Source organism: Chenopodium album, chromosome 13 (genome assembly GCF_948465745.1).
Source record: "Chenopodium album chromosome 13, dcCheAlbu1.1, whole genome shotgun sequence".
In the NCBI taxonomy this organism is placed as follows: Eukaryota; Viridiplantae; Streptophyta; class Magnoliopsida; order Caryophyllales; family Amaranthaceae; genus Chenopodium; species Chenopodium album.
The window spans coordinates 3,343,094-3,363,367 of NC_137846.1; the positions used below are offsets into that span (position 1 = coordinate 3,343,094).

General features: G+C 35.4%; 2 protein-coding genes across 6 annotated transcripts; both read left to right on the plus strand.

Annotated features, from left to right (window-relative positions):
* The first annotated feature begins 1,963 nt into the window (after positions 1 to 1,963).
* On the plus strand, positions 1,964 to 6,971 carry LOC145574258 (phosphoglycolate phosphatase 1A, chloroplastic-like). 4 transcript variants are annotated; one of them, XM_081632008.1, is made up of 12 exons: positions 1,964 to 2,328; positions 3,141 to 3,208; positions 3,352 to 3,444; positions 3,524 to 3,595; positions 4,010 to 4,081; positions 4,761 to 4,820; positions 4,943 to 4,995; positions 5,560 to 5,657; positions 5,812 to 5,911; positions 6,199 to 6,302; positions 6,399 to 6,537; positions 6,628 to 6,971. In XM_081632008.1, exons 1-11 carry the CDS (start codon positions 2,046 to 2,048, stop codon positions 6,503 to 6,505), a joined length of 1,110 nt encoding a protein of 369 aa, XP_081488134.1. In that variant the 5' UTR covers positions 1,964 to 2,045; the 3' UTR covers positions 6,506 to 6,537; positions 6,628 to 6,971. The 4 variants fall into 4 exon arrangements, with proteins under 4 accessions (XP_081488134.1, XP_081488135.1, XP_081488133.1 ...); XM_081632009.1 differs by having other exon boundaries at positions 6,636 to 6,971; XM_081632007.1 differs by having other exon boundaries at positions 6,399 to 6,509; positions 6,636 to 6,971.
* Positions 6,972 to 8,279: 1,308 nt separating this feature from the next.
* On the plus strand, positions 8,280 to 20,212 carry LOC145574260 (putative E3 ubiquitin-protein ligase ARI8). Of its 2 annotated transcripts, XM_081632011.1 has the most exons (16): positions 8,280 to 8,844; positions 11,888 to 12,012; positions 12,307 to 12,412; positions 12,575 to 12,665; positions 13,144 to 13,316; positions 13,780 to 13,884; positions 14,113 to 14,201; positions 15,037 to 15,144; positions 15,364 to 15,454; positions 15,563 to 15,652; positions 17,903 to 17,950; positions 18,614 to 18,685; positions 18,763 to 18,862; positions 18,943 to 19,069; positions 19,330 to 19,487; positions 19,577 to 20,212. In XM_081632011.1, the coding sequence occupies exons 1-16, from the start codon at positions 8,677 to 8,679 to the stop codon at positions 19,585 to 19,587; spliced, it is 1,662 nt and encodes a 553-aa protein (XP_081488137.1). In that variant the 5' UTR covers positions 8,280 to 8,676; the 3' UTR covers positions 19,588 to 20,212. The 2 variants fall into 2 exon arrangements, with proteins under 2 accessions (XP_081488137.1, XP_081488136.1); XM_081632010.1 differs by having other exon boundaries at positions 19,330 to 20,212.
* The last annotated feature ends 62 nt before the right edge of the window (positions 20,213 to 20,274 follow it).

Consider the following 20,274-nt stretch of genomic DNA (forward strand, 5'->3'; position numbering starts at 1 on the left):
TTTATTATTTTTTTTTTTTTTTGGTTGAGTAAATATTCGGAAATCGGTAATGATGGCAGTGGTTTTTACTTTTTACATTTGGAGATTAGTTGAAGAAATTTCAGTAAATACTCCGTATGAAAAAAATCGAAGCTGTTAGGTCGGTGGACAACAAATTTTACTGCGCATTTCCAGATATATAGGTCGGTGGAGTGGTGGACAATAAATTTTTAGGAACAAAAATAATCCGTACGAGTAACTCAAAATATAGTTGACACAATTTTATTTATTTTTTTATTTTTTTTCACTTATGAAGTAAAATACATATTAATTAGAAAAAATAATTAAAGTGAGAAAAAAGTCGAATATATCTATTTTTCTAGAACATGAAGAGTACCTTTTTTACTATAGTAGTCAAGGGTTAAAACTTTGATTATTCGTTTTTGAAAATAAAAGTCTTTATCTCAATATAAAAAAATGGACTTTTCCTGTTTTAATGTGTGGTGTAAATGAGTTTTGAAAAACTTTTCACTGAATGGATTTGGTTAAAGGGCATTTCTGCATGAAATGTCTCCTATAGTGTGTCTAACACATCACATGATTCATGGTATTTACACATATAAAAACAAAACAAACAAACTCAGTCCCACGGTTGACCTTTTTACGATGTCAAATAAGGTCAATGTGTTTCATATTTTAGCCACAAATAAGATACAAGATAATCCAATTAGTATGGGATTAGAGTTAAGCTTGTAAGAGCTATTCATACTATTGTTTACAAAATTTAATGTATACAGTAACTGTTCGCAAAAGTTGAAATTTTATAAAGTTGTTGTTGACAAATTTATTTCCCACAATGTTGTTTGACAACCCAAAACACAATGATGACACCTCAAACCCTTAAAACCATCAACACCACCCTTAACCCACTACCAAAGCCGCCATACGGTGGTAGGGAAAAGATAGATAAGGTTTTCAATGGCGGAACATGTGAAAAGATAACCAAGGGCTAAAGATGTGGTCTTAACGGTGTTATAGACTTATAGTGATATAGGACAAGTGGTTGTGATTTTGGCAACGAGTTAGGGAAGAGAGCGAAAGAGGGAAAACGAGGAGGTGTTGGTTACAAGCGTATAAGTCGTTGATATAAGAGGATGAAAGGGATGTGGTCATCGGTAAAGGGTACATAGTGAATTAGTGATGGGCGGGGAAGGAAAATGTGAAGTTAGTTTTGTGGTAGGGAGGATATATATGGAGTTTTCTGGTGGAGGAAAGGGGGATAGGGGGTCGTTGTTTAGGGAAAGGAGGTCACTAGTGGATGTGAGGATTGGAAGATGTCTAGGTGGGTGGAGGAGGAGAAGGTGGTTTGGCAATGGTTCAAGGTATACATATATAGGTTACTTGCTACAATAGGTTTTTCATCGGCTGAAATCATTAAAAGTGAATAGGGATAAAATCTCACATTGTGTGAACACAATAAAAAAAACATACATTGTGAACGGGTTAGGATTAAATGAAAAGGATCAATGTGCATATAATTTGAACTAGATGTCCATATAGTTTTTATTAAATGTGCAATTTATTTTTATACATTTAGTTAAAAAAAAAAACAGTAAAAATGGATATTTATAACACATATATAAACATTAAATCTTCACATCTTTCTAATTATAAACATCCTCTCATTTAACCCTAAATCATTTTACGAGGCGGTTAAATTCAAATTATTAAATATAAGATCAATTTTTTGTAATTCTAAATCAAATAGCATTAACATCATTAAGATTAACATAATTCAATTAAGATCGTACGCGATATAAAATAAACCGAATAATAAACTACATAGATTTTGACTAAGATCACGGGCGATATAAAACGAATCCGAATAATGAACTACATGAATTTGGTAGACCCATACTCGTCATTCATCAAAGATAAATGAAACTACAACTATAACCACTCACATAAACCATGTTATCCCCACCACACCCCCGCCCTTTTTTCCAAAAAAACATAACGGCCACAAAATCACTTAAACCAGATCATCATCCTTCATTGCAGTCAAGATGTTGAGTAGTTGCAGCACTAGCAGAGCAGCCATTTCCGTTGCTTCTAATTCTCTCTCCAAAACCCTAATTTCTTCCAATTTCATCTCCAATCCAAGAAATCTTTCCTCATTTTCCCGCCAATCTCTCCATTTTCTCACTCTCAAATGCTACAGTAGCAGGAATTTTGATAGTAGTAGTCGTAGAATGGCGTCGAATTTATTTCCTCGTGCTTCTGCTCAGCAATTGAAGAATCCTGATGAACTTATTGATTCCGTTGAAACCTTCATTTTCGATTGCGATGGTTTGATGCTAAACTCAATCTCTCCTTCTTTGCTATTGTTTTTTTGTTGTTGATTTTGCTGGAAAATTGTTTATTGTGGTGAACATATGATGCTGATGGATTTTTAGTGTTATTGGTTTGGAGTCAATATTGTAGACTTTACCGACTAAACTAGTTGACATTACGAGAAGAATAAATGAATGATTGATAACTTTTACATGGTGATGAATATAAATGTTTATAGTTTATAAAATGTCTCTTAAATTATAAATTTGTTCACAATGAGGGTATCAAATTCATTTTTAGTGATCTGAAAGTAATATTTGATGGGAAAAAGTTTTATGATAGTGTATGATGTAATTCCTGCAAAAGCTACTGTTTGATGTGTATATTGGCTTGCCCAGAGAACTAGGCATTTACATTGGTTGGGTTAATCTCGGTATCGGAACCATTTTGTTCATGCTTTCTCGGTTCTTTGTGATTTTGGTGGTGTTGTGTGGGAGGTAGGGGTAAATGTTGAGACCAACTCATTATGCGTGTGCACGTGTGAGTTGTCCGGGAAGGTTTGGCACCTCACTGTGGGCTATTCGGCACATTGGTGAAGAGAAGAGATACTAACCATCTTATAAAATCGGGTTGTTTTTCCTATTTCCTACCATTGCCAATTGATTCTATGCTGGGACTCAATTGGGCGTATAAGTGATCATACTCTTCTTATCCGACCTGCCCATTTTACAAATAGAGCCAGCCCCAGTTAATATTTATGATTGATGAAAAAGTCAATATAAAATGATCTTCTTGTGAAAGATGTTAATACATCTCTATGTTTGTAGGTGTTATATGGAAAGGGGATAAACTGATTGATGGAGTCCCAGAAACACTCGACTTGCTAAGGGAAAAGGTTTGCATATCCTAATTATTAAGCCTGACTACTTAATACTTCTATTTATGTGCTTTACTTTAGAGATGTACATTGTGAGTTGGAGTAAGACCAGCTTTTTCTTCATTTTGTTAGCGTACTTAATGGCTTCCTCTATCCCACAGGGTAAAAGACTGATATTTGTTACCAATAACTCAACCAAGTCTAGGAAGCAATATGGAAAGAAGTTTGAGACACTTGGCCTTAGTGTCACTGAGGTTAGTTCTGGATATGTTGTATTGAACTTTTGAATTCTTTGTGAACTTGTTTACTAAACTCATAAAACACTCCCCTCAGGAGGAAATTTTCGCTTCATCTTTTGCTGCTGCGGCTTACCTTAAATCAATTGATTTCCCGAAAGATAAAAAGGTATGCCTTTGAGGTGAATTCCTAATTTTACAAGGAAGACTTTATGTTTTGAGCATGAATTATCCAAATTATATGACCTGAATGCATGTGCCATTCCCATTTGCCAAGGGCTAAAAACCCAAAGTATTGTTAGTTAGAGCTCTCTATAACATTGTGGTAGATAAATTTTAATTTATTTCTAAAGACGGAGAACTACCTGTATATGTTTCCATGTAGTGTCACAAAGTACAATTTAGCTCTAATTAAGTTTGCTGAGATGATATTATTAACATCACTGTCCGTGGTCTGTTGTTCTGAATCTGTATATACCAGGTTCTGGCTCATGACTTAGCGTTTCACTAATAACTTCCATTTATCATCAATTTATTGAATTTAATATCTTGGCTGTTTACTGATGATTATTACATCTCACAGGTCTATGTAATTGGTGAGGAAGGCATCTTGAAGGAGCTTGAGCTTGCCGGATTCCAATACCTTGGTGGTCCGGTATAAATTTCTTCTGTGTAGCATGAACTTTTGGAAATTGCATTGCATTCTCAACAGCCTATTATGTGTTATGTGTAATAGGTTAGGTTTTCCCTCTTATCATACTTGGATCTGATCTGCTATGTTTTGGGCATTCCTAATTCATTAGACAAAATGGGCTATACATTGAACTAGTGTAGAATCTCTAGTCAACATACCCATTTTGTTAATTAGTAGTAGTATACCACAAATGCAACAAAGCCACAGAGTTCCATATTTTGGCAATTTAAGGCTTTGAGTAAGATAACCTTTGTAGCTTGTCAAAGTTCAAACTATACAGGTCAGAATTAAAGATTGAACTTGCTTCATTATCTAGTATGAGGCAAAGGCGACATAGTCATAGAAGTTGAGGTATTTTATATACTGCTTTATGCGATATATTCTTTATAACCGACATTAACACCAAAGATCAAACTTGTCCTTCATCTTAATTGGAGAAAAGGTGACCTAGCTTTGCAAGAAAAAGACAAACTATGTCTGTGTAAGCTTAAGGTATCCAGTGGCTTCATAAAAAGCTCATTTAAGCAGAAACCAGGGAATTTTTGTGTCAATCACTCTCGTCATGTGCTTAAGTCTTGTTTGTTCATCATTGTCCTCACGAATGTGAATATGACTGTTGTATCTGTACTTTCTCATGCAGGAAGATGGAAGTAAGAAAATAGAATTGAAGCCTGGTTACTTGATGGAGCATGATGAAAGTGTAATATCTCCTAGACTTATATAAGAACCATTACATGACCATAATTAGTATTCAGAAAAGCTGGCTGACTTGGTTTATATATTGAAGTCTTGCTTATACATGAATACCTTCAATCAATGTAGGTTGGTGCAGTTGTGGTTGGATTTGATCGATTCTTTAATTACTACAAAGTCCAGTAAGTTGCTTTGTAGAGTTTTCCTTGTATCCAGAGTTGTTTTTGTCAATACTCTTCTGCTCTTAGGTAGAAAATAGAAACATCTGAGAGACAGTGTCTTTCTTCCTGACTGCTTGAAAATTCTGCTGGGATTTGAACAATGCTTTGTAATTCAGTGATAAATCAGTGATTCACTTAGCATTGAAAATCACAAGAACACAATTCCTCCATCTTGAAAAACTTCACATCAGCATGATATCATCTGGGAAACTCTTGGTTAGTCTGATCTCTATTACCTGGTGAAATAATGCTCCCAAGTACCAAACTGTTTTTTGTAAACTTGAAATTGTAGAACCTTCACCATTCTACTTTACGGAAGCACTATTCTTTCACCTTTTTTTTTTTAAAAAAAACTTTCAATAGCTATGTTTACAGCTTACTTGCTCCCGTAGTTGTCTCTGGCTCTTATAGATGGCTGTTGCAACTTTGCAACTCCACTTGGTTTAGTAATTTAACAATGCTTAATGCTGTTTGCTACCAAGCTTTACAGTTTATTCTTATATTGTCTCTTTATCTTGTCTTCAGATACGGAACACTATGTATCCGTGAGAATCCTGGGTGTCTCTTCATTGCTACAAACCGTGATGCTGTTACTCATCTTACCGATGCCCAAGAATGGGCAGGTTTACCTTTCTCCAATCACTTTACTGGGGTTATTTATGAATCTATGTTATAAATTTCACCCCAACACAACTGTGTTTAACATGTCTCCTCCACCCTTCTCAGTTAATGATAGTTACTGATGACTGAGCTTCTTGTTTCTTTTTTTATGTGCAGGCGGCGGCTCAATGGTCGGTGCTCTTTGTGGATCTACTCAACGAGAGCCTCTTGTTGTAGGGAAGCCCTCTACTTTTATGATGGACTATGTAGCAAAGGAGTATGGTGGCCTGAATATTCTTTCTTTTCTTTTCTTTTCTTTTCTTTTCTTTCTTTCTTTTTTTCTTTTTTTTTTCTTTTTTTTTAACCAGGCATTGTTCATGCAATTTACATTTTCATCTAAACAACTTACATCCACCCATGTAAAATTGGTAGGTGGGAATCTGTATTTCTAAATGTCTAATCCAATGTCAAGCTTCTGATAAAAAAAACCTTCTAATGTAGGCTTATCACAGTCTAGAGTCTTAAATCTCTATATCTAACTTCTTTGACCATACCAAATGATAGGTTTGGTATTTCCAAGTCCCAAATATGCATGGTTGGGGACAGATTGGACACTGACATACTGTTCGGCCAAAATGGTGGCTGCAAAACACTCCTTGTTTTATCAGGTAATATAGCCATGCATGTCTACTCATGTTTCATGAACTTGTTAATTGCTAGATGCATAAGCATAACTATGTCTTCTTGATGGTTTTGGAAAATAGGCGTGACTAGTTTGGAAACACTTCAAAGCCCCAACAACTCTATTCAGCCAGATTTCTACACTAACAAGATATCGGACTTTCTTTCAATTAAAGCTGCCAGTGTATGAGCATGTAAGCCTTTGAAGCTGTTTTCTTCCTGGTATCTTGTGTAACTTTAAATCCCTTTTGTGAACTTCTTGAATTTTCTTCTCTCTTCAGCAGCATCATTGTGAAGTTTGCTTTATTGAAGTGATGCAGGTTAGGAGCAATAAGTGAACAACAAAACGATCCGATGTATGGTATACAAGATTTTATATTTATTTGAAATTTATAATCATATGGTTTCCGGCTTCCAGCTGATTTTCCGACACAAGAGGTTTCCTATTTCCTGGAAAGCAGCTAAAGTCTAGCAGTGTAGTTTATCAGTCAATCACTCAATTGTCACAAAATTTTCATTTTCACTTGTATGTTACAACTGTATATGTTCTATAAAACATCTCCATTGTTTACAACTCAATGACATTGGTGGAAATTGATAAGTATGCAGTAAACAACTTCTAAGTCCATGCTGATATATACAAATCTTTTCTGCCAGAGAGGCTGTTTTTGTTGGACACTAAAAATCAATTGAAGAATAGTAACTGTCTGCTGCTGCTAGTAATTCTTTTCATTTGAAGCTCACTTAATGTGATCAGTGATAGGCCACATTAGTATCATGGACTCGAACGGTATGCAACTTATATTGTGGGATCGATGGTGGGTTTACTGTGTTGAACTCGAATTAGGGTAGTCGTAGTGTAGTACTCTGGGAGAATATGAATGGTCCATAACCACCCCCCCCCCCCCACCCCCCCAAAAAAAAAAGGTTCTGATTGTGTAACCTATGGTAACTCCCTACTCCCTATGTCTTTTGTTGAAAAGGTTAATGGGACTCGTATTACATACAATATTTACATCCATGCCGACTGGCGTAAGAGGGTATTAGTTATAGCTATCTCATTTGCTAGCTATATCATACATTAGCTATAATCTATAATAGATCATTACGATAAGAGCTAGTGTCGTTAAAAAAAAAAAAAACTAATTTTTCGAAGTATTATCCAGAATAAGATACCACGTAGAGTGGAGGATAAGAAGGTGACAGATTCTAGTACAATTTATTTGATATTTCAAATCAAGAACAATATACTATGCATTTGATATTGGATAATTTCAAATCAAGAAGGATTCCTTATTCCAAAGATTTTTACACATGTATGATATAGATAGGAATTTACTTCTAGGTCATATCTAATGGTGTAAGAAAAATTATTCAAAATTTGTCATAATACCCACTTATTATAGTCGGGTTAAATAGATCTCGAGTATTTGATGTTTAAATTTATCCAATTTGAAGACAACTACTTAAGAACGAAATATTTTTTCTTGCTCGAATTTTTGATGTATATTCTTAACTTGATTACTTAGTGTTTAATGACTATTTAGCTGTCCATAAAAATTTATTACCTATTTCTATTTATTCTAAAAATACTTTATTCTATCCAAATTTCTTCAAATCATGATTTCCTACTATCCCTCATATGGGTGAAATAGGGTCACCATCACTTAATAATGTATATAACACATAAGCTAAAGTGTAACATTCATGGTTGCACATGTTGAGAGATTCTTATCACGTACTTGCTGAATATATCTAAAATAAAATCGATGCAAAATACACTTAAGTGTACGACTCCTATTATAACTTTCCTAATAAGAATGGAACAAAAGAACAAGAGGATCAGCAGACAAGATAAACCAAATCACACTTAAAACAAACAAAATCACAAATGATTTTTGTTAAAAAAAAAAATATATCACTTTTTTTTTTTTTTTTTTCCTCCATAAAAAGGCAAAAATTGAGACATAACTCTCTTGTTCAGACATGAGCAAGTAGTTTTTACATTCAATTTCCCGCATATTCATTTTCTTCGCCTTTCCTCTTCCCATCATTTCACACCAAGCAACCATTTTCTCTCTCCTCAATCTCCGAGATCTCAAATTCCCCCAATTTCTTCACAAATTCATCCAATTTCATACCCTAATTTCATTAACTCGTTCAGAAATTTGATTTTCTCTCTTCTCTTTGCTCGATTGTCTCATCCCTAAATTCTAGGGTTTCATTTTGTTAATTTAATTTTTAAGAACTCGGATTAATTTAGATTATCTTGTATCTATTAAATTAGAGGATATTTGGTTTAGGGAAATCTGTTATCTTTGATTTGGAGAAATTTTGGTGAATTTTTCTGGAAAATTGAAAATGGATTCGGAGGATGACATGCATGATGCCAACGATGTTGAATCGCTTGAAGATTTTTACAGTGGTGACACCGCTATCGATTCCGATGATGCTGCTGATGGCGATTATGAATTCATTGATAACGATTCGGAAGATGAGTATGATGATTTCACTTCTCATCGTAATCAGGTTAGCTCCTCTAATTTTTGTCTAAATTATTGCATTCTGAATTTTTATTTTATTTGATCATGGTGTTATTTGATGTAATATTTAAGTTTATGTTTGTTTTTGATGATGTTGAGTGTTATTTCTGAGTGTTTAAATGCTGTTTTTGTTTATGTTCTTTTGTCGCGAAATGAATTACATTTTTGGATATAAGGTGAAAATAATCAAGGAAATGCTTTAATTATAGAGAATACTCTCATCTTTGTGGCATTGTAGTGGTATAAAGTTTGAATTTTGGTTTGCTTTGATGTAGAGTATAACTAGCTGGTTTGGGGTGGATCAGGATCATATGATCATTTCCCTTAAGTTGTTTGATATACGGGATTGAGAGCGGCTAGTTATCGTATTTCTTGTTAGGTGTAAGGCTACAATTGAATGGAAGTTGCTGGCAGCACAATCTTCAATTTCAAATTATAGTTTTAAGTGTTGTTTAGCAGTTGATACCTACTGTTGGTGTTGGTGATTGATTCGGTTATGCTGATGCATCCATGTCTGTCTTATCTTTAAGAGTTGATTGACATCCTCGAGTCCTTGGTCATTGTTATGCACCAATGTTACCTAATTCGCCGTGATGAACCACAACCCAAAATGTACGATTGGGACATGCTACATGGTGCATTATACTATATGTTTCCATATTTTTTTGGTCATTTGGGTTGAAGCTTTTTGTATGACCATTTTGAATTTAGGGCATGAGAGTTGATGTGAGCAGGTAAAAAACTCAGTATATGAGCATGTAGCAAAGTCGATCAAGGGCATATTCTCTTTCGATTATCCATAATGTCTGAAGATGAGGCATTGCTAGTATGCTTAAATTAATCCTAGGTTGCTTCTTTATGCTAGTGGATATGTATCGCTATTTAAGTTTGTACTTATATATTTTTTTTCAACTCACCACCTCATTTCCAGGCTTATGGCCTTAGTTTATTTCCACCCAACACAATTCACAGAATACAAGGTGGATTATCCAACTAAAAATGAGTTGTTTAAACCTTTTAATTTTATACTTATTACCATATAGAAGTGAATTTAAAATATATTCGTATCAAGTAACTTAAATCCTCTTTAGATAATATATATACATCATCTGATCCAAATATTGCAATGTTTCCCTTTTTTGGAAGTTTCATATACTTTGCAATGTTTCCCTATTTTTCTTCCTCTCCATTTCTTCCCTAATCAATGGGTTTTTATCCGCACACCTCGTACATGTTGCAATATTTGTTGAACTGTGGAAGCCATAATTGACTAGTTCATTCTCTTCATCGTTTTTTCTCTAAATATACTCTGTTTGTTCTTTAGAGATCTTCCCTTTAAGTGTTAGTTTGGTCATATTTAGAAATTTGACCGTAATTGGTTACTAATTATTATGAAAAATATCATCATGTGAAAGTTAAATCTGGTACGATGTGAATGCTTTAATCATCAAATTTTCATAATATTTATTACTCCGTAGTAAGTAATTGAAGGATATTTATGGTTTAAGATGTAATTTGGAGATTGTGGTAATGTAAATAGGGAGATTTATAAGGAACAAAGAGAGTAGATACGATAGGTTAGTATTTTTATTATTATTTTCTTTCCAATTTGCAATGGTTTCATTAGTGATGAATATGTATGTTTGAAACGTCATTTCCAAAAGTTTGAGTGAAAGTTTGGACAAGTGTGCATCTCTTGAATTTGTACTTTATATTTAGAGGATTGTTTTTGTTTTTGTTTTTTGTTTGTACATGTGTGTGTGTGAGAGAGAGAGAGAGAGAGAGAGAGAGAAAGAGAGAGAGAGATTTTCTACATGATGAGTTGATGAAGGATGGTTAGCTATAGAGTTGAGACAGTTTAGCAATATTTTTTTCCTTTTGGGCGTTGTAATTTTGAAAGTATGAATCCACACACTAATATAAAAGTAGATGTGGTTGGGGAGAGCAGAGGATGCTAGATTTGGAAAGATTATGTGGTTCCATGATTTGGTCTTGGTTAGATGAGTAAAATGACTATTGTTTTTGAAGTGTAGTCAAGGTTTATAAATGAATAGTGCAAAAAGTCAAAACATTGCATCTAGGGGTGAGCAAAATTGGGTACCCAGAATAAAACCAAGGACTCGGTACCGGAACCGATCAAAAAGGGTCCATGATTTTCGAATTGGTGGGGAGCGATTTTTTTTTTTTTTTTGTTTGTTTTTTGGTTATATTTGGAAAATATCCCTTTTATATTTCCAAAAAAAATAAAAAAATATTTGAAAATGAGGAGGAGAGAATCAAAGCGTTTAAGGCGGTGGAAGAAACGGCAAATGAAGTGAGCTACAGGGAAGAGGAGAGAGAAAGCAAGGGTGCTGAGGAGAGGTGGGAGGAGATTACACCATGGGTGATTGAGGAAGAAGATGATGAAAATTAAGGTTTTGATGAGTCTGGGTCTCTGGTAAATGATAAGAGTAAAAGTGTCATTGTTTTGTGATATGGCTGTTGGTGAAGAAAAGTAGGAAAAAGAAGGTACTTATTGTATAGGTGTTTTAGTGCTTGAGGTGGGTTGGGTTTATTTTAACTTTATAAACCCCAAATTCAACTTAGTCTAACAGGGTGTGTACTAGACCTTAAAAAATAATTTTTTTTTTTAATCGGGTACCCGTTCCTAAAAACTAAGAACTGGAATTGGAACCAGTTCAGACCGGTTTCTAGATATTGTAATTATACCCTGTCCCAATGTAACCAGTTCTGAGTCCATACCCATACCCAGCGGGTCCAAACCGGTTCTTGATCTAGAGGCGGGTCCAAATCTATAGTGAAATACAGAAATAGAAGTGGTATGATTTATAATTGTGACTTGTGTTTGGTTAGATATGCAATTATATCTCCTGCAGTGAACTCCGATCAATGTGAGCCTTGTTCTTTTTAGCCCCACGGTATTCTGAATAAAATGCCCATACATGCTTGCAACATTTTGTGGTGGTCTACCTGTTTTGTGTTTGCAATTCTTTTGCCGGGTTTCTAATCGTATTACCAATTTTATGTAGCAAAACTATACCATTTTAAGTGAAGCTGATATTCGTCAATGGCAAGAGAATGATATTTTGAAGATATCAACTGTGCTATCAATTTCTAAGGTTGAAGCTGGCATTCTTCTACGCCACTATAATTGGTAATTGTTGCTACGTCTTAAGCTTTTAAGGAAGCAATCAACTTCTGATTTAATCTTTGTGCTGTTTTCTATGTCATTCTTTCGTGTGCTCCAGGATTACAGCACTTGATTCTGTCATTACTAGCAATCTTAGTTATTAACTATTCCTACCTGTTATCTTGCATATCTGGTTTTATCTTGATTATGGTATTATTGTATTAGACTAGACTGTTTGAGTCGACCTGTTGAGTGATGCATGCCTGCATGTCCTGATTTTTTTTTTTTTTTTTTTTTTTTTTATATGTGACCTTGCAGGAGTGTCAGTAAAGTACATGATGAATGGTTTGCTGATGAAGAGAAGGTCCGCAACACAGTTGGTTTACTGGAAAGGCCTGTTATTGAATTCCCTAATGCAAGAGAAGTATGTTACCTGCAAAAGATCTTATTTTACTCTATTTAAATGTTTGAGATACTGTCCACTAATGTAGAACATGAAATGTTGTTAATATGTGAATTATGGGATTGTCTGCTTTCACTATCTTTCTAAAGTAAGTTTCTCATATTTATGTGCTTAATGGAACAGATGACTTGCGGGATATGTTTTGAGGACTTTCCAAGTGCTATGATGAGTGCAGTTGCGTGTGGCCATCCATTTTGTAACTCATGTTGGGCTGGTTTGTTCTGAAATTTTATCCTGATGATTGCATATTGCATTCTTTGTTCCAAAGAAATATTTTTATTGTCCATCTCTCCAGAATTTCAAGACCCCCCCCCCCCCCCCCCCCTCCTCTCTCCTGATAAATGGAAAAAAAAATTGATAATATGATTGAAACTTTGAAAGTGAGTTATCAGCAATGTAATTTTTTATTGGTCACCTGTAGTATTTTGTCTGTGTTGATGCTTTATTGTTTTTGGGAATATATTGCCAATAATGGATTTGAACACAAAGTTTGGTTTTGAAAAGATTAGCTATTCTATATAACTGATCTTTATTAGCTGGGTTAGTTGATTAGACAGTTCCATTGCTTCTTCTAGCATCAAAGCAATCACACTTATTCCCTCCTTTTTATTACATGGTCTGTAGTAGTGTTAAACAAAAAAGGCATCTCTGGGAAAATTTCTCTCCTAATTTTTCTCTGTGTTTTGGGTCAGGTTACTTGGGTACTTCCATTAATGACGGCCCTGGATGCCTTACTTTGCGATGCCCTGATCCATCATGTGCTGCTGCTGTCGGTCAAGATATGATAAATACACTGGCTCGTGAAGAGGACAGAGAGAAGTATGCACGTTACTTTCTTCGATCTTACATTGAAGACAATAGGAAGGTATATTTGGATTAATTTTGTTCAGTTAAATGGTAAAAACAAGTGACACTTTCTAGCTTTGGTTGTTCTTGTTTCAATGAATTTGGCTGTGAAGCCTTGTAAACGTTAGCTTGTAGCTGACATAGTGTTTCATACTTACATTTGATGTTGCCTCTATTATATGGAAAGGCTAAATTCTTTTATGAGATTGATTTTTCTTTTCCGGGTAGCTATCACATCTGTTTTGATTGTTCAAAGGAATTTTAATTGAAATCGATTCTTCCATTTAGTTGGAGAGGCTGTTGTATCTATGTTAAACCTTGCTATTTGAGGTTCGAAAACTGTCTTACAGTTCTAACTTCATTACTGGTGCACTTGACGTTTTTTCTGTACTTTTTTAATGGTTTTCAGCTCACATTTATCACTTTTGTAAAGTATTTTGTTTCTGGGATATTGGTTTAATGATTATTTTGGAATACTGTAGGCCAAATGGTGCCCTGCTCCTGGCTGTGACTATGCAGTTGATTTCGTTGTTGGCAGTGGGAACTACGATGTGACTTGTCGTTGCTCACATGGATTTTGTTGGAGTGTAAGCTATCCTTTGCCTTCTCTTGTCTGTTGTTACTTTGTCTTGGAATTATCAGTTTTTATGTGGATAAAGCTGGTTTTGGAAGATTACTTTGCAAACTTGTTTCTTTCATCATGAAGATCTTTTGAAGTCAGAACACCTATATCTGACATCACTCCAATTTGTTATTGGGGTTGGGGGGAACCGGGGAAGTGTTTGAAATTTGAGTAATGTATTTCTGATGTGCAGTGTACTGAAGAAGCTCATCGACCTGTTGATTGTGGCACAGTGTGCAAGTGGATCATGAAAAATAGTGCAGAGTCTGAAAATATGAACTGGTATGGCATCACAAGATTTCTACTTAATTAGCTGCCTTATTGGGGATTGTCTGTTACAGGGTGAAAGATAGTAGTATACAGTTTGATTTTTTATTTATTTATTTATTTATTTTTGTTTCTATCATCCCATCAATAGACAGTTTGATTTTGTTTAATGATGGGTGCATGGAATCTCTGAACACTTGCTGTCATCAGTAGTGGTGTTGATGCTTAATTTAACTTTACATTCATTGAGATTGAATCCCGTAAAGGTGTATTAGCTATGGGTTATGTTTTGTGAAGTTTTGAGGATAATGTATGCTGCCACCTTGAGTCACAAGTCAACCTGCGTCACAAGTTTTTAATTATTTTTGACTAGCTTTTCAGTTATGATAAAGTGGTAAGCCTCAACAACTGTGTGAATGTTGGAGTTGTCGGTGACCTGTTGAGTTTGTACGCCTATTTGGCTAATTCTCCCTGAATTCTGATTAAATTAACAGGAAGTTACAATATTGGATTGGGATATCTGTTTTTGGTTAGTTAATTTTTTTTTATTTTGGTGATACCATTATCATATTTGTGTTTTTGTACTTTTCTTTGTTTGCATGCTTTTAGGGTCAGTTTCTTGTTTTGGGGTTTCTTGGCAAGTGGCAAGTGGCAGCTGTTAGTCTTTTCTCTTGTTTATGCGTGCAATTGGATTAATTTAATTTCAGTTGACATATGCTTAGACTGATTACTGCAGCAATTTTACTTGTATTATAATTGCTTGCCAACTTTAATGTATCATTGTTGGAGTTGCTCTATTTTATAAAAAATTGTTGTCATTATTGCTGAAACGGTGATTTAATATTTATAGGATATTGGCTAATTCCAAGCCATGCCCAAAGTGCAAGCGACCAATTGAGAAAAACCAAGGATGTATGCATATCACGTGTACACCTCCCTGTAAATTTGAATTTTGCTGGTAAGCTTATGGTTAGTTATTTGCATGGCCTCTACTGAATTAAGCTCTTTGTTGCTTCCTACTGCTCTTGCACTTTTGTTCTATCTTAAAGTTGTTGACTGAGTTGTTATTTCAATTTCCTTACACTCTGCCTGGGTCCTGGTAGAAAAGAAAAGGAGAAAAAAGTGGGGATCTAGAAGGCAAGTCATCTGACTAGATTTTTATTTTTTTGCCTCGCAGGCTTTGTCTTGGTGCTTGGTCTGATCATGGTGAGAGGACAGGTGGGTTCTATGCATGTAATCGCTATGAAACTGCAAAGCAGGAAGGAGTGGTATGAACACCTGATTTTCAACTATCTGTGATGCACATGTTCCTTTAGTGCCGATTTGTGTGGCATGCATTTGTATTGATGAGATACCCTCTTCCTGTTTTGTCACAGTACGATGAGTCTGAGAAACGTAGAGAGATGGCCAAGAATTCATTAGAGAGATATACTCATTATTATGAACGTTGGGCAAGCAACCAATCGGTATGTAGTTGCCTTTTGAAATTATATTTTTTTTCTGTTTCCGTGGTTATCTTTTTACACAAATTTGGCTGGGATAAGTTTTTTCTGTTGAAACCTGTTTCATTCTAGATTAGTCAACTAGATGTGGATGATAAAATGGCTACAAAAGTGGGGAGTTGTGGTCATTGCCCCTTTTGTTCTTTCAGTGATCTCTCTTCCCCCCTTCCTTCCTTCCCTCCCTTTCCTTTTCCCTTCCCTGTCTGTCGTCTTTTTCTCATTCCATTCAATTCTTTCTACTTCCAACACTTTTTATTTGCAGTAGTTTGTCTTGTGCACTATACACATACTTTACCCATTTGCAGTAGTTTTAATTGTGATCTTAGTGTGTGTTGCTGAAGTAATGGAAACATTGCACATAACCTTATTGAGATATAGTGGGACATTATCTGTGTCTAAATACATTGCTCATGTAGGAAAATGGTCGTGGCCTTTCCCTTGTGATATAATGTCTTTTGGCATTGAATTGTCAAGAGAAACTACAAGTTTCATCAAAATGAGTGGGCTTTACCTGTGAGATTTAAGCATCACATAACCTTATTGAGATATAATGGGACATTATCTGTGTCTAAATATATTGCTCATGTAGGGAAATGGCGGTGGCCTTTCCCTTGTGATATAATGTCTTTTGGCATTGAATTATCAAGAGAAACTACAAGTTTCATCAAAATGAGTGGGCTTTACCTGTGAGATTAAGTGTCCATGGTACAACCGATTGTATCATGTACATGGCACAACCAAGGCTATTTTTTTGCTCATTTGGGCAGAACATGTGAGCTCTAAATGAGCAAAGAAATAGTCTTGGTTGTACCATACTCAAGGTTCAACCGGTTGTACATTAGAAATTGCTTTTGTGAAAGTGACATACACCTTGCCTACTCTTGGAAGTTAATTCAAGTGTGCTCACTTTCTTCTCAGCTTTTGGTTAACTTTAAATAATGGATGGCTGCATATCTTTATGAAGTAATTCAAAGAGATCACTAGATCAGGCTTTTTAATTCTCTTGGTTATTCAATCTCTTCTCCTCATAATGCACCATTATCACATTGATAATTGAGATATACATTTCCTATGGCCACCACGTAATAAGAAGTAAGAGGGGTTTTGTTCCTTGGGGTGTTTGGATTTTAATGAGCAGCAAGCCAGCAATGGTGGATTCTGGATTATGGTGTAGATAGGGACTCATCAAGGTCTTATACTTGTAGTAGATTGTTTCTTAGACTCAACCTTTGAGTTTTTAACTTTATCCGGCAACAAACTCTATTTGAGAGGTGAGGGTTCCTCTAAAAGTGAGAGCTTTTATATTGACCCTAGCATTGAGTAGGATTACTACTAATGACTTTTTCCAGTATCACAGGTTGGATTTGGTCATCCGTCACATAATTGTATGCGCTGGGCTGTTGCTTGTTGGTGATACTTCTAATCCATGTTAGTCACTTGTATTTTTTACATTTTGACGTGGTAAGAACCTCTGGAGGAGGTAATTGGTTTGTACATGAGGAATTGTGGGTTTTTCCTTAAGAGTTCATGGATTGGCTATTCGGCTGTATGTTAAATATAGGGGCTGTGGACTTGTGCAACACTTGATGGAAATCATGCGGTGTGTGTTGTTTTAGCGGAATTTAAGAGATTTTGAATAGCCTCAGTTTCCATTCATAATAGTTTTAACACATTTTTTTTTGTAAGGTCCTAACCAATTATTATTAAATAACATGTAACCCAACTATATAACTCATCTCCTTAATTAGACAAGAAAAGTAGAAGCCCTTTTGAAAGAAAGTGAACATACAAGTGATAACGAGTAGGGGAGAATCCCATTTTAGGGGTTTTCTAAGTGTTGATAGTTTCTATTGAAGATGAACAATTGAGCATGGGCCTTGTCGCGCTGTTTTCTTGTTATTCTTACTTGGTCCACCTCTTCTCCTTTTGTGGGATTTGGTAAATTTTCCATACATTCTCAGTGGCTTATCGGGGTTTATTCTCTTGACATGAATGAACGGAGCAATCTTCTATTTTACTTTTTACCTCCAGTAAAGGTCATTCTCTACTTGTCATTAATTATTACATTCTGAGCTTTATCTTTAGTTGAAAGTTGAAACTTAGTATAGATCATCAAATCTTAATTATGGGACTAATTATGGTTTTGTTGGTTGGTCCGTTGTCTCTAGCTGTTGAGTTTTTGATCTCTAAGATACATTTGGTTTGCTTGTGCAGTCTAGGCAGAAAGCACTTCAAGACCTTCAGCTGATGCAAAGTGTGCACGTAAGTGTCCTCTCTTTTGATGCATGCTTATAGGCCTTGTAATTTGGTTGTGAATTGTGATAGAAGGAAAATAATAGCACTGGTAAAGCTGGGCTAGGCTTTCAATGGCAATGCCTTGAAGTGATAGTTATTTGATACACTTCTAAACATTAATGTCTTGTATGTGAATAGTGTCTTCTATTTATTTATCGAAAGGAGTTGGCTGGAGATATAAATATTCCACGTAGAGCTGAAATCCTAGTCTCATTGACAACCCCCTCAATTTCCAATAACCGCATGTGTCGTGTCTGGGATCCTTTCATCTTTATTCATATTTACTTATTATATATATATACCTCTCCTTGTTTCCATTGCCACTAGCTAACTACGTGGATAATTGTGTAGTCTGTTATTGCTCCAATACAATTCTCTCTCTTTTTGAAACACAAATACACAGTGTTTTTATTGAAGTAAATTACTATCTCTTCACTTATTCCTTTTCTCAAATAACTAATAAACGTCAGGGAAAGACTCCTTGCTGTGTGATTTGAAATGACGTCCGAATGATGTCTCTTCAAAGGCATTGGTAACATTTATTACAAGGATTAATTCCTTAACTAATACTTCATAAATGTTTTTGAGTAGTATCGCCATGAAATATTGATGTTTGTTTGCATGCTGCAGCTAGAGAAGCTGAGTGACATACAATGTCAGCCAGAGTCACAGCTGAAGTTTATCATTGAAGCATGGTCACAGGTAGGTTGTAGATTTTGTCTTTTGTTACCTCCCCCAAATTTGGAGTCTCTCTCTAATGAGTGCAGCTGTGCTCACAGATTGTTGAATGTAGACGTGTCCTAAAATGGACGTATGCATATGGCTATTACTTGCCTGAGCACGAACATGCAAAGAGACGTTTTTTTGAGTATATGCAGGGTATGCCAGCTGGATCTGAGGTTGTACATTCATTATAATAAGTCTTCTGGTTGCTGATAAGCTTTATCTTTGTCTTACAGGAGAAGCAGAGGCTGGTTTGGAGCGACTTCATCAATGTGCTGAGAAGGAGCTGCAAGTGTACCTTAATGCAGAAGGTCCATCAAAGGAATTCAATGAGTTCCGCACAAAGCTAGCTGGTCTGACAAGGTATTGCAATTAATTGATTGAGTTTTGAGGATATCTTGTGACGTCATTACATGAAATTAATTGATGCTTAAGTAACTCAAACATATAAGCCTCCCTTGCACCTGTTATTCTATAATAACAATTAATTTACTTTTTTTTTGTTGTTGTTTCGACTTGTCCTCTCCAACTATGCCGGTTGGGCAAGGAGTAAAGATTCACAAACTGCAACTTACAATATAATGTTTCATTGTTCCCTGACTTGTACATTAAATTGGTGACAGTGTAACGAGAAATTATTTTGAAAACCTCGTGCGTGCCCTAGAAAATGGTTTAGCAGATGTGGATTCGCATGGTGCTTGCAGCCGAACCACAAGTTCAAAAAGCCTGGGAGGAAGCAGGAGCAAAAGTGGAAGGGGCAGAGGCACCTCTTCAAAATCTGGTAGTTCCAGTAGGAATATTGATGATTCAAGCCACTGGTCATGTGAACATTGTACATTTGCTAATGTTAGATCCGCTACCATTTGTCAGATGTGTCATAATAGAAGGTGAACAGCCTCCTATACTTGGATTCACCTGAAGGCGAAGACAAAATGTCGAGGCCAAAAACTCATCGATGGTGGCCAAGGCATCAGATGTCAATAATTGATGCCTAATGATCTCATTGCAATTCACTAGTTGCCGACCTCCTATGCATATGAGGTGATAACCTGAGTTCATACAGACAGAAATAACAGACGGTGATAATGGTTTGGGGAGGTACAATGTTTGTATCATGTCATAATTTCAGCTGTATATAGTTCCCATCTGCTGTGTCTGCGTTTGGATCCTGACGGAAAAACTTGTATTATCTAGTTGTCCTTGATTTGTTCAATGGCTTGAGCCTTTCAGCCTTGGAAAAAAAAAAAGAAAAAGAAAAATAGTTGTACAATAGTGAAAAATTGTACTTGTAACAAGCCGGTTTGACGATCCTCATTGAGTCATTGTCAATAAAGTTTTTCAATCTATCATCAATTATGTTATTGTGCCAGTGTGCCTTAATGATGTAGATTAGTCGTTCTCAACATTCTAAATTTATGTATATATAATGTGTACAAAATATCATGCTTTAATACTTGTATATAATTATACTTTTAATTATTAGATGTTAGTCTTTTTACCAGAGTACATTCCCTTTTGTTTTTGGGTATACTGATTAGAAAAACTCACTGTTTTTTGATACATCAAAC

Bases quoted from the DNA above. Each gene is read 5' to 3' on its own strand.
- LOC145574258 (XM_081632008.1), top strand. From the start codon at position 2,046: ATGTTGAGTAGTTGCAGCACTAGCAGAGCAGCCATTTCCGTTGCTTCT. The intron at 4,082-4,760 runs GTATAAATTTCT...TTTCTCATGCAG, and splicing joins TCCAATACCTTGGTGGTCCG to GAAGATGGAAGTAAGAAAAT. The intron at 5,912-6,198 runs GTATGGTGGCCT...ACCAAATGATAG, and splicing joins ATGGACTATGTAGCAAAGGA to GTTTGGTATTTCCAAGTCCC.
- LOC145574260 (XM_081632010.1), top strand. From the start codon at position 8,677: ATGGATTCGGAGGATGACATGCATGATGCCAACGATGTTGAATCGCTT. The intron at 12,666-13,143 runs GTTTGTTCTGAA...GTTTTGGGTCAG, and splicing joins TTGTAACTCATGTTGGGCTG to GTTACTTGGGTACTTCCATT. The intron at 19,070-19,329 runs GTATTGCAATTA...AATTGGTGACAG, and splicing joins AAGCTAGCTGGTCTGACAAG to TGTAACGAGAAATTATTTTG.